The 15,184-nt window shown below is 38.2% G+C and overlaps 1 protein-coding gene across 7 annotated transcripts in view; it reads right to left on the reverse strand.

Annotated features, from left to right (window-relative positions):
• LOC139943929 (putative methyltransferase DDB_G0268948) overlaps window positions 1-12,284 on the reverse strand; it is a 42,200-nt gene extending 29,916 nt beyond the window's left edge. For 2 of the 7 annotated variants that reach the window (XM_071940827.1, XM_071940826.1), the window contains exon 1: window positions 11,951-12,284. Coding sequence is in view for 3 of the 7 variants with exons in the window: in XM_071940824.1 (XP_071796925.1) it covers window positions 554-714; window positions 1,718-1,774; window positions 2,392-2,512; window positions 4,262-4,440; window positions 6,103-6,194; window positions 7,876-8,000; window positions 8,749-8,919; window positions 10,418-10,570 (1,059 nt within the window). In the remaining 4 variants the exon portion in view is untranslated. Of the gene's footprint in view, window positions 1-97; window positions 715-1,717; window positions 1,775-2,391; window positions 2,524-4,261; window positions 4,441-6,102; window positions 6,195-7,875; window positions 8,001-8,748; window positions 8,920-9,014; window positions 9,216-10,417; window positions 10,571-11,950 lie in introns of those variants that run through there. The other 5 variants (XM_071940825.1, XM_071940824.1, XM_071940828.1 and 2 more) reach the window with 5 other exon arrangements.
• Between the last annotated feature and the right edge of the window lie 2,900 nt (window positions 12,285-15,184).

The following is a 15,184-nucleotide window of genomic DNA, read 5'->3' on the forward strand; positions in this document are numbered from 1 at the left end:
AAGGTATTTATGAATGGGAATCAAAGTGTGTTGAATCGGTTTTCAACTAGTGGTTTAAACCCGCCAAGGCCTGGTTCTTGATAATTTATCTCGACTTCGTCTTGGTAAAATGATCAAGAACCAGGCCTCGTTGGGATTAACCCACTAGTTGAACACCTCTTCACCACACATTGATTCCCTTATATATATATAGGGTGCGTTTGATTAGCTTCCCTGTGTCGACCCCGTGGTGTGCTCATTTGGGAGAGCCCCTGACAAGAGCTAATCGAATGATCACTCGCCTTCTCGTGGTGACGTCATGCACCTCGAGCCAGCCCCAAGTGACCCACTCCACAAGCAGGGCACTTGGCGCTGACCGGGTTGAGTCCCTGGAATGACGTCAAAGCTATTCGAATGTACCAGGGTAGATCAGGGTCGACCCAGGGAAGCTAATCGAATGCCCGCACAGTAAAGTTTTGTGGTAATACCATGTTATGATAATAATGAGTTGGGGTGGTTGATGTTGACTAAAAGCATTGTGTTGACTAAAAACAAATGTTGTTGCTACCTTTCACTACTTATTTTGGTACGCAGCACGCATTGCGGGGGGAATATTCGAGGCAGGCTCCCAGGTTTGTATTTTATAGTCCTGCCACTTAACCAAGTAGTACAATTTTCCTCCTTCATTTTTCTTGTCCGTGATGCGTTCCACTATGTACAAATCTGAATCTGTGTCTGAAAAGAATGGAGAGTTAAAGGATTTGGGTACTTTTTCAAAACGTCCATAGATTTACATTAAACTTACAGGGTTTGAAGATAATGATAGTGGAAAGCTTCCCTTCAAATATTACTTACTGAGGTTCTGTAGTTTTTGAGAAATTAGTAAAACAATGTCATGAAAATACGTTTGTAAATGATTAAAATAATTTTCGTCTCATGAGACGAAAATTATTTTCATGACATTGTTTTACTCATTTCCAAGAAACTACAGCACCTCAGCACGTAATATTTTCAGGGAAGCTTTCTACTATCATTATCTTCAAACTGTGTAAGTTTAGTGTAAATCTGTGGACATTGTGTTTTTTGTCCTACAAAAGTTACATAGACCCTTTAAGTCGCATAATGTTATAAATTGTTTGTAGAGCAACTTTATTTTGGTTGTTGGCCCATTATGAGAGTGTGATGAGACTTGTGCAAATCCGTTCTACTGTGAACCCTTTACCAATGGAGAATCTGTTTGGTAAAACTAAAACATGCAGATTTTGAATAAGGAAAAGCGGTTTCATCAATTCCTTTTTTATTTTGTTTTGACGCCCTGATTACTTAAAAGGGTCTACATATCTTTTTCTAAAAAAAAACAACACATGTCCACAGATTTACATTAAACTTACACCGCTTGAAGATAATGATAGTAGAAAGCTTCCCTTCAAATACTATGTGCTGTAGTTTTTGAGAAATTAGTAAAACAATGTCACAAAAATAACTTTGGTCTCAGTCTAGCACGTAAAAGCATATTACATGTAACCAGTTAGGATATATACCAACACTGGTCAATATGTTATTACATGCTAAAATACTACAGCACCTCACAAGGTAATTATTTTTGCGGATAGGAACTAGGTTATTTTGTTCTTCCAGCCTCGGTTTGGATACATTGATACCAAAGGGAGAAATTAAAGATGGCTGCACAATGATAAAGGTCCATTGTCACTGTTGCTAACATGGGTTGCGTACATACCTTTATTTGGCTCCATCATATTTTGCAGCGTAGCCAAGTCTTCTGGTATTTCTACTTCTGTGACAGACACATAAAAGGGACATCCTCATTTAATATTTTAATCAAAAATGTTGTTCACTTAATGTTTTCATTATTGCCACTGAAAAACGAAACAATTGTGCCAAATTCTACAAGTAAACCAAGATGTCAGTTGTATACGGTGAAATACAGCAACTGAATTGGTTGAACTACCATTGTGTGTGTGGGTCACAGACACGCTGTATTTTGGTGAATCTTACGACAGGTGTGATTTCGCGATACTAATTTGGAAACGATTTCGATATCGGATCGATTTGGTTTTAATCGAAATATCGATATATCGAGATATATTGCGATATATCGAATTAACGATTAAATATCGCAATATCGCAATATCTCGCACCCCATAGGTTTGGAGTAAAACCAGAAGAATAGGTCATTAGAACACCTCTCTAATGCTATGACTGTCTCTTCTACAACTTTCACTGGGAGTTTGAAGACTGATGATGTCAAATTTAATTAATCGCGATTATATCGAATATCGCGATATATTGTCGGCGATATATCGTGAATAAAATAAGTCAACATCGCCCAAGCTTAGGTGTGATACAAAATTTATCTACAGAAGGATCCACAAACAAAATGAAATGACGAACCTTGCTCGATTGTGTTTACTTCAGACAGCAAAATACCAGAAGTAGCAGGCTCAGGGTGGATCACAGTATTAACTCCTCCTGCTGCCTGGCAAGTTGAAGTAGAAGCGTTGTCTGAAGAAGGCTGTGGGGACACTAACATAAACCAAGAAAGAAACATTAGTGGATCAAACCCAATTAAATTAATTCAATATGTCATTATATTTTCTTCTCGGCATGCAATCTTAGTAATAAAAAAAAAATTATAAAAAAGTATTCGAGATGAGTTTCATCAATTAAAATGTTCCTACAGGATTAGTCAATTCTAGTAAATTCTTTCCACTTTTAAATTTTCTCAAAATATTTGGTTATTTCAACACCTCCGTCTGTGCTGTAATGTCGATATGATAACCAGTTTTTGTATACACTCTTCACACCCGAAGTGCATCTCAAAGCGCTTCCAACATTATTACCGCATTATTACAATGTATGCAAGTACATTGTAGAAAACACATCTGATAGTGTTTAAGTATTTACACTCGTCCCCCATAGTGATGTTTACAAATTCATCATTCATGTAGCGGGAGTAGTTCATCTGAACAATCATGTTTACGTTTAGAAGAACATCACAACTCAGTGCCAAACAACTACTTTGAAGAGAGTTCCGACTTTTGGAAGAAAAGAAAAAAAAAAAAAACCACAACTTTCACAAGCCCTTTTAATATATATTCATAAATACCTCAGACAGTTTTGCTATTCCTATTGGTGGAGAGCGCGTCACGTGGGTGTGTATGAACCTTTGTTTATGACCAGTAAAAAGTGTTGAAAACATGGGCGCGACACGCCAGCGTGCACCTGTGATTATAAGACAGTTTCTTCATTCCTATTGGTCGAGAACAACGACCGAAACAGTTGTGCCACATCACGCGATACGCGCGACACACTCAGCATTCTCTTATAAGGAGTTGTTTACCGGAGGGCCTTGACTGGGCCTTACCTTTTCATAGCTGGAGGGGTGTTGTGTTGAAAGAAATCATTGAAAATTTTTAATTTTTGCATTTATTTACTTTTTGACCATAAGTGTTGATGTTTTTTGACTAAAAAGGTATTTATGAATGGAAATCAAAGTGTGTTGAATCGGTTTTCAACTAGTGGTTTATACCCGCCGAGGCCTGGTTCTTGATAATTTACCTCGACTTCGTTTCATCAAGAACCAGGCCTCGTTGGGATTAAACCACTAGTGGACTACCTCTTCACCACACATTGATTCCCTGATTAATTCGTTCAAATTTTGCTCTACATGAAAAACCCTACAGTCACTATCTTATATCTTACGCGCTAATCCTCCTGGAAGTGAAATCAGGCGATAACCTACTCCCAGTTTTATATTGCGCTCTGCGTATTGTGAGTGTCAATGTGTCCCGCTCTCATACGGTCAGTGCAAAATTTACATCCTAAACTTTGCGCATGCCAAATCAAAAACAAACCTAACATCATTGACTTATAATGAGGCTGGTAGATAAATTTGTGATCACACTCACGCTCGTGGAATACAAACAAGTATAGGGCGCCTGCGTTCCCATATCCAACTTGGCCTTTCGGTCTCTTTGAAAAAGGGACGCTGTTTGTTTCTGTATAGACTGTATTGAATAACCCCTTTATTTTGCTATGAAAGTCGTCATCTCGTAGGGCAAACCGTATGTGCATCCACACGCGTACATCAATGAAGTACGCAGCCGCAGCATTCCCGGTTTGATTTCTATGGCACATGCACGCACACAGGTACGCACACCCGCACAGATGTCATGTTGTAGGGCAGATTTTGAACGGTGACGTCATATTCAGTACAGTCTATTCCAATCGCGTTTGTGTGACAACTTTTAAAAGTACTAACCCAAAGAATGTGTGTACCTCTGAATGATATACGGTCCTTGTTCATAAGGATGTTTTGGAGGGCCTTTTTACTATAAGCTGTCGGCTTCTTCAGAGGGATTTGTGGAGGTAAACCATCACATATCACTCTGCCCTCCTGGACAGCCTTGTAAGACAGCTGCTTTTTCCCAGTGACTGCCTCTGTAAATGTATCAAGAACGATATTAACAATTCACAGAGACAAGGGCTCCAATGTTATTGACACATCCAGTAGTAGAAATCTTGCTACTTTTTTTTATGTAAGAAGTTCAGAAATTATTCAATAGAAATGAAACTTGTATTCAGAAGAAATAAAACTGGTTTTCCGTTAAAAGTATAGAAATTATTCAATCGAAATAAAGACCTAAATAGGAAAAATAATTAGTTATCCTATGTACTCCTCCGCCTTTGAACTTGCCAACAATTCTCAACAGTTTTCCTAATTGTAAAGCAGGCTTTACTTAATTTTGTTAAATGCAACTTTTAAAGACAGTGGACACTATTGGTAAATGTCAAAGACAAGTCTTCTCACCTGGTGGATCTCAACATATGCATAAAATAGCAAACCTGTGAAAATTTGAGCTCGATTGGTTGCGAAATAATAATGAAAGAAAAAACACCCTTGTCACACAAAGTTGTGTGCATTTATATGGTTGATTTCAAGACCTCAAAATAAAATCCGAGGTCTCGAAATCAAATTAGTGGAAAATTGCTTCTTTCTCAAAAACTACATCACTTCAGAGGGAGCCGTTTCTCACTATGTTTTATACTATCAACCTCTCCCCATTACTCATAATCAAGAAAGGTTTTATGATAATAATTATTTTGAGTAATTACCAATAGTGTCCACTGCCATTAAAGGGTTTGGTTACTTTTTGTAAGACACAAAACACAATGTCCACAGATTTACATCAAACTTACACAGTTTGACGATAATGATGGTAGAAAGCTTCCTTTAAAATATTACGTGCTGAGGTGCTGTAGTTTTTGAGAAATGAGTAAAACAAGTCACAAAAACAATGTTAGTCTCGGGAGTTGAAAATTATTTTAGCATGAAAAATGTATTTTCATGACATTGGTTAGGTTCAACGTTCCAAAGGTGTCTTGTCACTGGTTCACCAGTTAACTGTGCTTTTTTAAAATTTTGTTTATTTAGCCAGAAAACCAACATTTTTACTTCTTGCATTTCCCCACTTCCTGACCCTTATCAAGATCAATATTCGTTTTGGTTTGACCCATAAACACTGATGTGTGTGCACTATATACTCCAAGAGTTCTGTGGAACAAATTAATTACAGGCATATTACTTGAGGAGAGAAAAAGAAACCAAAAACAAAAAAGTTGATACAAAAAAAAAAAGGGATCAAAAGAGTGCCTAGTTAAAACGACTTAGGAAACAAATTGGTCTACATGTAGCATGAGTATGGGGCTTTATAGTTGTCTACATGTAGCATTATTATAGACACCACCTAACCCAAGCTTAAGAGTATGGGACTTTATAGTTGTCTATATATAGGCACCACCTAACCTACATGTAAGCTGAAGAGTATGATGCTTTGGATAACACATTGTTAAGATTTTAGTATGTAATGTTTAAATTTCTTTGTTTGGGGATGCCAGTCCGAAGCCATACCAACGTTAACTGCCGTGTAGCCAAGGATCACACCCAAATTACCATACAACCTGGGAAGCGGCAGCCAGGGGGGTCACCTTAAGGGGATGCGACTTTTTGTTTCAGACATCAATATAAACCACAAGGGAAACTGACAGTCAGTGTGGTTTATATTGATGTTATTATTATTATTACAATTTCATTATGTTTACCTTCAGAAGACAAATACTGTTGCATAAAACAGTGATATGCACTTGTTTTCCTCTTGGTAGTGTTTGGAGTTCTTCTTGATGCACCCTGCCGACTGCTTAGTAAAAACAACATTAATAGGATTTGAAACTTTGCATGATGGAATTACGATATGAAAATGTTGGCGGTAACACCAATTAATGACTATCTATAAATGAGTTGGGGTTGGGGTGGTTCTGAAAAGAACTGTTGGTTTCAACTTGATGATTCAATCAGTATGCTCTGATCGTCTTTCTGCTTTTTTCAAGAAGACGATCAGAGCATACTGATCAAAACGTCAAGTTGAAACCGCGAATGAATTTCCCATCAAGGATAATAAAGTAAATTGAAATTAAAATTGAACCACAGATTGATTTCCTGTCGTTGAAGAAACTTCAGTGTTACTGTGTTATAAAATGGTTTAACATGGCTCACTTTACAATCCACATAAAGAAGTGGTGATCCCCACAAAGAAATACTTTTGGGAAATCTCTTAGTTACAACAACCTTCAAATAGGGTTTGTATGCGCCAATGAAAAAAACAAAACTAGAGAACTACTGCAAATCATAAAAACAGGTTTACTTGGAAATGGGATGAAAAAAAAAATAGAACAAAATTAGGACAAACCAAATCAATCCCAACTGAGGCAAAATCACAGGCAAGACTCCGTCCTATCTAAATGGTTTCCATGACTCTCCTTAATCCATTGCCCGAGACAGGAACTGGGCTCCACACACAAAAACACTGGGCCCACACACATACTTATTCATAAATACCCTAGACAGTTTCTCTACTCCTATTGGTGGAGAGCGCGTCACATGGGTGTGCATAAACCTTTTGTTAATGCACACTGGAGCTCTGTTTATGCACACTGAGCTGGCTTCCGCGTGCGCAAGATTATCATGCGGAATGCGCAAATCATAGCTATCAGCGCGTAATCTACGCACAACCCACGCACCTCAAACAGATTCTTCACAAAGTTTTGGAGAATAAAAATTTCAAACCTCAAATTTTCAATTGTTAAAGTGTCTAAAACTGTATTTGTTTACATTTTAACAAAAGGGCACTTCTGAATGGGAATAAAAGAGTAGTGACTTGCAGGGTCGTTGCCACCGGCCGTGCCGGCTTTAAACGTACGTTAAAGAACTCTTTGCTACCCTTTATTCCTTTATTTAAAAATGGCATGGAAATATCAAGCAACAAGAGTTGTTCATGTTAAATTAAATTTCTATAGACGTGTCCCTTATACCTCAAGTGTTGAGTTGACAGCATTACAAAAAACAATGCATCATTCAATAAAAGTGTACATGTGTTGCGTACGACAGTGAATTTTTTTTCTGCACGTACACTTGTAGTAAATGGAAACCAGAAACAAGGGATTTTTTTATCAAAAAGACTTCTGAGAATAAATGAAAGTTTTAACTCCAAAAATTGGCGTGCAGTGTTAGTTCAAGATGCATAGGAAACTGTGCAATTTCAAGGCATATTTGTGTGGATCATTATATCCTACTTTTAAAACATCTTTCTAACCATGCGTTTAATATCAAACAGTTTAACACAATTTTCATATTCCAACTTGCCCAATAAAAGGCAACATGTCCCTAGCAGCTAGGAATGACGGGTGAATTAAACATGCACCCTTGTGGTAAATGTGTAGGAGTGAACCAATGCACAACTTATGGCCTAAGTCTGGAATCGAACCAACCCTCAGTGAATGGACAGAACTTAATGCTATCATTAGTTTGTTGAATCTTACCGTTCTCCATGTTTCATATTCGGAAAGCCGGCCCTACATTCAGCTCCAAATACTCCTGTGGTTTCAAGTTGACAAGCTTTGTTTTGGGCCCTTTGAGCATCTCCAGTTTCCAAATCGCTAGAATCCTAAAAAAAAGCATTAAAAAAAAGGAAATTCATGACATATACGCAAATTTATAAAAATCACTTCTCCTGGGGCCAAGTTTCTTTTTGAATGATTACACCAAGGAAGCGGTTGGTATTGCTACAGCTCAGAAAACAAGGAGCCGGATGAAGTAAAAAGTATACCCGAAAATTGGGTCAGTACACTACAAATATTCAATTTTTTAGAATTTGTCCCAATAAAACCATAAAAGTGATTTGAGAAAACATTTTAACCTTTTAAAGACACTGGACACCTTTGGTTATTGTCAAAGACCAGTCTTCTCACTTGGTGTATCTCAACATAAATGCCTAAAATAACAAAACGATGAAAATTTGAACTCAATATTGGTCGTCGAAGTTGGGAGATAATAATGGAAGAAAAACACCTTTATCACACGAATGGTGTGCTTTCAGATGCTTGATTTTGTGACCTCAAAATCTAATTCTGAGGTCTCGAAATCCAATTCAAAATTTTTAGTGGGAAATTATTTCTTTCTCAAAAACTATGTTTCTTCAGAGGGAGCCGTTTCTAACGAATGGTTTTTACTATCAACAGCTCTCCAACCAAGTATTAGTAAGTTTTTATGCTAACATTTATTTTGAGTAATTATCAAGAGTGTCCAGTGCCTTTAAATACATTTTCAGCTTAGTTTCCTCTGTAAGTAACAATGTAGAGTTTTACAAGCTAAGTATCAGATAAATTATGTTATTATTATTATAAACAACTTACAGGAACATCAGAAGAGACACAATCATCATAGTCATGAACAAAGTCATCAAACTCTTCTTTTGGAATGAGCATGTGATTATTGTATTTGGGATCGGATTGGCTGGTTCCTGAGTTGACTTTTCTCACTCGCCTAAAATCACCATCAAGACTTTCGAGCAGATTTCCATTTTCCTTGAAGAAAAAACACAGAAGAATGTTTTATATTAGCCTAATTGTGCAACAGGTCTAAAAACATGCCCCCTTATTTTTTTGGTCCAATTGCTTACCTCGTTTAATTAGGTAATTCTTTTGTAAATCAAGCGCCCTCAACATCAGGTTTCAGGTGCTCCCATAATTCCGTATGAAAACGGCTCTTTAGCGTGTGCTTCGCTGTCTTCACTTTCACAGTTATTTAATAGGAGACATTGAATCCTCAGAATAGTAACGGCCCATATTTATGAGTGTCAAATAAAACTAGACTTAAGTTTCTGTTGAAAGAAAAACAAGGTGTTCGGTAAATGTGTCCAAATTAGCAGAGCTGGTGCAAAGAATAACATAACACGTGAACACATCTTTGTAGGAAGTACGGTAATCATTTGCATTTTAGAACCAAGAAATATGAAACTTCAACTTCCTGTTTTGGCAGGAATTAAAGGTTAAATGGGGTTACAATTTGTACGAGATATCTAGATTTGCCCAAGAACTTCATGATGTAGCGGCAAGCCAAGTAGAAAGGCTTAAGGCTTTGCATGATGTGGCCGAGGGGTTAAGTCACCAAACTCAAACTCTGGTGTTTCTGTTCAAGTTCCAGTCCTGACACTTGTGTCCTTTTTAAAGCAAGTCACTTAACCATCATTTGGATGGGATGGATCGTAAAGCTGTTGGTCCAGTGTGCCGTATAAGGCTTAACAAAGAACTCAGTGCTCTTATCGAAAAGAGAAGAGGTACACCCCGGTGTTCCTGGCTGTGGCTGCTGAATGGGCCATAGCACCTTTAAAACCCTTAGCTGCTACATAACTGGGTCGCAGAACTCATAACTATAATTACCTACATGTATCTTCTGTAAAAAATTGTAGTATACATGTAGGCCTAAAAAGGGCCTTGAGTTGTTAGAAGACACGAGCTACGCAAGACTTCAACATTATTATTGTATTATTAAAGACAATGGACACTATTGGTAATTGTCAAAATCCAGTCTTCTCACTTGGTGTATCTCAACATATGCATTAAATAACAAACCTGTGAAAATTTGAGCTCGATTGGTCATCGGAGTTGTGAGATAACTATGAAAGAAAAAACACCCTTGTCACACGAAGTTGTGTGCTTTCAGTGCTTGATTTCGAGACCTCAAATTCTTAACTTGAGGTCTCGAAATCAAGCTTGTGGAAAGTTACTTCTTTATTGAAAACTATGTCCCTTTCAGAGGGAGCCGTTTCTCACAATGTTTAATACTATCAACCTCTCCCCATTACTCGTTACCAAGTGAGGTTTTAAGCCGATAATTATTTTAAGTAATTACCAATAGTGTCCACTGCCTTTAAAAGAAAGAAGTCTAAAAACACACTCAGTCAATTTGCTGATCTCTCAGAATTTTATGATTTTGCACTTAAATAAATTTTATTATTTAAAAAAATTAAAATTAACTGTTAACACATATTATTGTAAAATTCCTAAATAAGCAACATCTCACCTGTGGGCTTTTTGTGGAGGCTTTCCGGTTTTGTCTTGGATGAAAAGCATCTGCCAGTGGCACTTCCACGGTACGGTAACTTTTGCCCTTGCCTTGTATCAACTTTTTAACCGTATGCAACTTAAAGTCTTTATGAATCTTGCGTTTTGGCATCTGTACAATGTACAAATGATTGTAAGGGAAACATACATGTTGTAAGTAAAGGGGCAAATTATTGAAAAATCATTTAAAGAAATCATCATTCTGAAACGTGTATCAAAATCAATGAATAACAAGTTGACCCCCACAATTGTAGAATTCGATCATTTATGAAATAAAACAATATTAAAAGCTGTCAATTAGGTCTACAGCTTACACCTCAAACACTATTGGTACCTCAACTCAAGGTACCTAGACTCTGCTGTTGCTTTGGGTATATAGACCCATTGCATACAACGTCACACTCTCAAAAAGAAGGCAGATCATTTGACCATAGCTGTTCTCTGTGCATAACAACGTGTGTGTGACCTAAGCATACCTGTAGCGTGATCCCTTAGGAGTGCGGGTCATGGTGTAACCTTTGACATGCAAATTGTGTAACCTTTGACATGCAAATTATACAGATAGTATCTGTATAATTTGCATGTCAAAGGTTACACCATGACCCGCATTCCCAAGGGATAGTAAATAAAGGGTGCGTTCGTTTAGCTTTCCCGGGTCGACCCCGTTGTGTGGCGTTTTTTTCCCAGGACGAACTTGTGCAGATAATAACCCACGTTCGTCCCGGGAAAAAAAACGCCACACACCAGGGTCGACCCAGGGAAGCTAAACGAACGCACCCAAAGTGAATGCCCCTGATGGCAGCTCTTTCTTTTGCATAGCAGTGTTTGATTTATGGTGGTGACTGGTTGGTTCATTGACATTGCCGCAACAAAACTGCCATTATGGGCCAGACAACCTTGGGCACAACGGACACAGAGAAAGACCATTTTAGGTGTGTTCATATCCAACGATTTTAAGCAGAGCACACAATGTACGAGAGGTGCACTAAATAAACGGTGAATGCCTTTGGTCTTGAAAAGATAATTTTTAAAAGTAGTAAGTATCGACAGCTTTTCAATTCTGTACACTACAAAACCTCTAATCATTTAAAGCCGCATTTGGAATATTGCGTTTAAGGCCAGTAACTGGGGCGCTCTGCTCCTTTTTTCGAAATTTTGACATTCTCGCTAGGGCGACCGAGAATGTCAAAATTTTGAAAATAGGAGTACAGCGCCACAGTTACTGGGTCTACTACTAGTACTACTCCTAGAACTATTTCGGTTTCGTCCGGCTATCGTCCGGCTATCGTCTCCCGTTACGGGAGACATTAGCCGGACGAAACCGAAATAGTTCTAGGAGTACCCTATCCTATACTAAACACCGAAAGTAAAAAGCCCTAATTAATAGGGATAGGCTAAACCTCTACACTCTCTTCTTCGAGGAGACCGTAAGTGCAAACTAAAATGTCTACAATTACCCCACAATACATCACAAAATTAGGTGTTTACTCACCACTGAACTGAGGATGTCACTGGCATAGGCGGTGCCTACTTGGGATGGCGAATTTTTACGATAATGACAACCTTGACGCCCGACACGTGTATTTCACCCGCCAAGTGATGTGGAGACCCCCGTGCACCAGAACCAACCACACACTCCACACACAGAAAATGCGATGTCCCTCCTGGGTAAAGGGTCTCCACGAAGTTCACAAAAGACGAACAAAAAACGACGGCAGAACGAAGATAATGTCAATAGTATGAAATGAAGATAGAAAACTGTCGCAATATAAAGCTGCAAAAACGCTGAATAGTGACGGCAAAAGTCCCAGTCAAAACATGTGAAAAACGCGGTCAAAGGTCAGCAAAACAACACGACTGTTTCTGATTGATGCACTATGGCGTGCCAAATGCAACAAAACACAACAGTATTTATGTACACAACGGTTTAGGCCGCTACATAAAATATACACTGCAATGCAATCCGTATCTTTTGGTTTGTGCATAAAGCGCTTTGGGTTCGCGCGAGTACACAAGTAGTAGCAGTACAAATAAGACATAGTGTGATGCACTATAAACCAATCAAAAGGCAGAATCCTAGGGGTGTAACACAGGCCTATATGTATAACACCGAAAAGAAAAAACCCCACATCATAGTCACAGTGCGTGTATAATATACACATTATGAATGTTTATGAGTGCAATGGGGCGAATATGTTCATGAGTTGAAAGATGGAATATTCCAGCTTTCAACGAATGAAAATATTTGCACTATTGCACGAATGAAAAACATTCATTATTTGTTTTATATAACATCCAAGTATAGATCTTTGTCATTTTGATTGGAAGATACAACTTTCAAAACAATCAAAGCGTAGGCCTACATTTTTTAGTTGTGAAATTACACCCGTTTCTCTTTGGGTCGGCCTGTTGGATTCAACAGTCACAATGTGTCGTCTGTACAGCTATTTTGAGACACACAGAAGCCGAATGCTAGTAATTTTACTAATATGCCTTGCAGTAACACTGCTGCGTTACCAAAGACACGCGCACGAAGTGATGTTTTTACTCAGCTTTTTCTTTCCATTCGAAAAGTACTATTGCACGCTGCATGAATTTGATTTCGAGACCTCAGATTTAAAACTTGAGGTCTCGAAATCAAGCATCTGAAAGCACACAACTTCGTGCGACAAGGGTGTTTTTTCTTTCATTATTATCTCGCAACTTCGACGACCGATTGAGCTCAAATTTTCACAGGTTTGTTATTTTATGTATATAAATAACGAGATACACCAAGTGAGAAGACTGGTTTTTGAAAATTACCAATAATGTCTACTGTCTTTAAGTTAATTAATTTAAAATTTATTACTTCGCAGGGGCTAGAAACTTGCTTGCTAATTGTCATATGAGAATCAATTTTTAGACAGAATCAGTACGGTCAATCGATGTATCACCCATTTGCAAAGATATCTTCGGCAGTTTCTTTAAGTTGTGAGGAGTACCAAGCGCATCGAACTCTGTTTTATTTTCATAAGTCATCCAGTTTTGGACATCAGTAATGCACAGCTGCAGTTTGCCAAGCACCATGGTTATATTCTAGGATAAAGGGAACAATACAGCTGTGTATCATCAGCATATAAATGAAAGTCTATAATGTTACGATGACGTATAGTATCGCCAAGGGGAGTGTATAAATTACAAGCATCAAGGGACCCAATATGGACCCCTGGGGTAGCCCATACTCCAAATCAACTGGATCAGAGTATAGGTTATGAATAGATACCCGACTTTGTCTACCCGAGAGATATGATTTGAACTATAGTAGTGCATCCCTCTTCTGTCAAGTAAAATCTTATGATTGATGGTGTCAAAGGCAGCAGACAAGTCTAATAGCACTAGAAATACAACATAACCTAGCATCCATTGAACCTTCAAAAGAGCAGTCTCGGTACTATTGTGTGTTTTATATGCGGACTGATAGGGCTCCTCAAGGTTATTGATTGTCATGTGTTGCTTCAGTTGTTTAGTTAGCAGCAGCTTTCTCAATAAGTTTTGCAATGAATCTTATATTGGAAACTGGCCGATAACTACTGAATGCATTGTGATACACGAAGCCTTCTTGGTGAGATTATGGCTTAAAGAGCCTGATGAAAAATAAGCAATGATGGTTGATTGAAGTTAAAGATCGGGGGAAACAATTATTAAATAATCTTTCAAAGGCCAAGTTTATAGGAATAGTGTCAAGGGCACAAATTTGACTAGCAAATCCTTTGACTATAAACACAGCTTCAAATTGAGACATAAGCAATAATTTTTTATTGATGGTGCAAGGAAGATTTTCCACCCGAATACCCCAATAGTTGTTTATACTTCAGCAGGTGGTCCATCCCCTCTGTCATAATTTCTTGTTAATTTATACATGATCTAAAGGTCCCCCTGACTCGTTTGCTCCCCGATCATCCAACTTATTTAGGCAATGATGTCATCAATCTTATGTTATTTCTGTATCATCATTTCTAAGTCAAGAGTTCACCCACCACCTCCAACTTCCACTCTGGGCCTCAACTACTCCTTCAACTTTCTCCATGCAAGAGACTCGCCCCTCAGACCTACGGAGGTAGGTCCAGCATCTCTGTCACTTATATTGACATAGTCAACTAATAAAACAAGACCAGACTATCAAGTGTTTCCTTCAGTCGTTGTCACAGGTCTACACTCAGCTCCGCTCACATCCACGCTCATCTCAAAAGATAATGGACGGACCACTATTGGGACCTATTGACGGTGTGGACGTAGTCTCGATTAGCGAAGACGTATATGCACATGTAGTTCTTGTTTCAGCCTTATAATGCGCACCATCGAATTGCTTGGAGACTGGGCAAGTCTACTGTTCGTTTTTAATCAGATGATATACAATATCTCACCTCCAGTAATTCGTGTTGGTATCAGCTGTTGATGCTGTAATGCAATGTTCTTAAAGAAAGCGTCGTTATCAAATTGAACATTTGACAATTAGCATCAATCAGGATCTAAACATTTCTAGACAGTGGATGTTGATATAGAGCTTGATGAAATCCTCACTCGGTCCCGGTGGTCTTATCGAAGACAAAAGGATGGGCTGATGAGCTTGAAATTCTTGCAAAAGATGTAGTGATATAAAATGCGCACAATCACGACATCTGCAGTATATTGGATGTTTCATTGATAATGTAAACAATATTTTTCAACCAAATTAACAAAGTTTAGT

The sequence above is a fragment of the Asterias amurensis genome, chromosome 11, assembly GCF_032118995.1.
Source record: "Asterias amurensis chromosome 11, ASM3211899v1".
In the NCBI taxonomy this organism is placed as follows: Eukaryota; Metazoa; Echinodermata; class Asteroidea; order Forcipulatida; family Asteriidae; genus Asterias; species Asterias amurensis.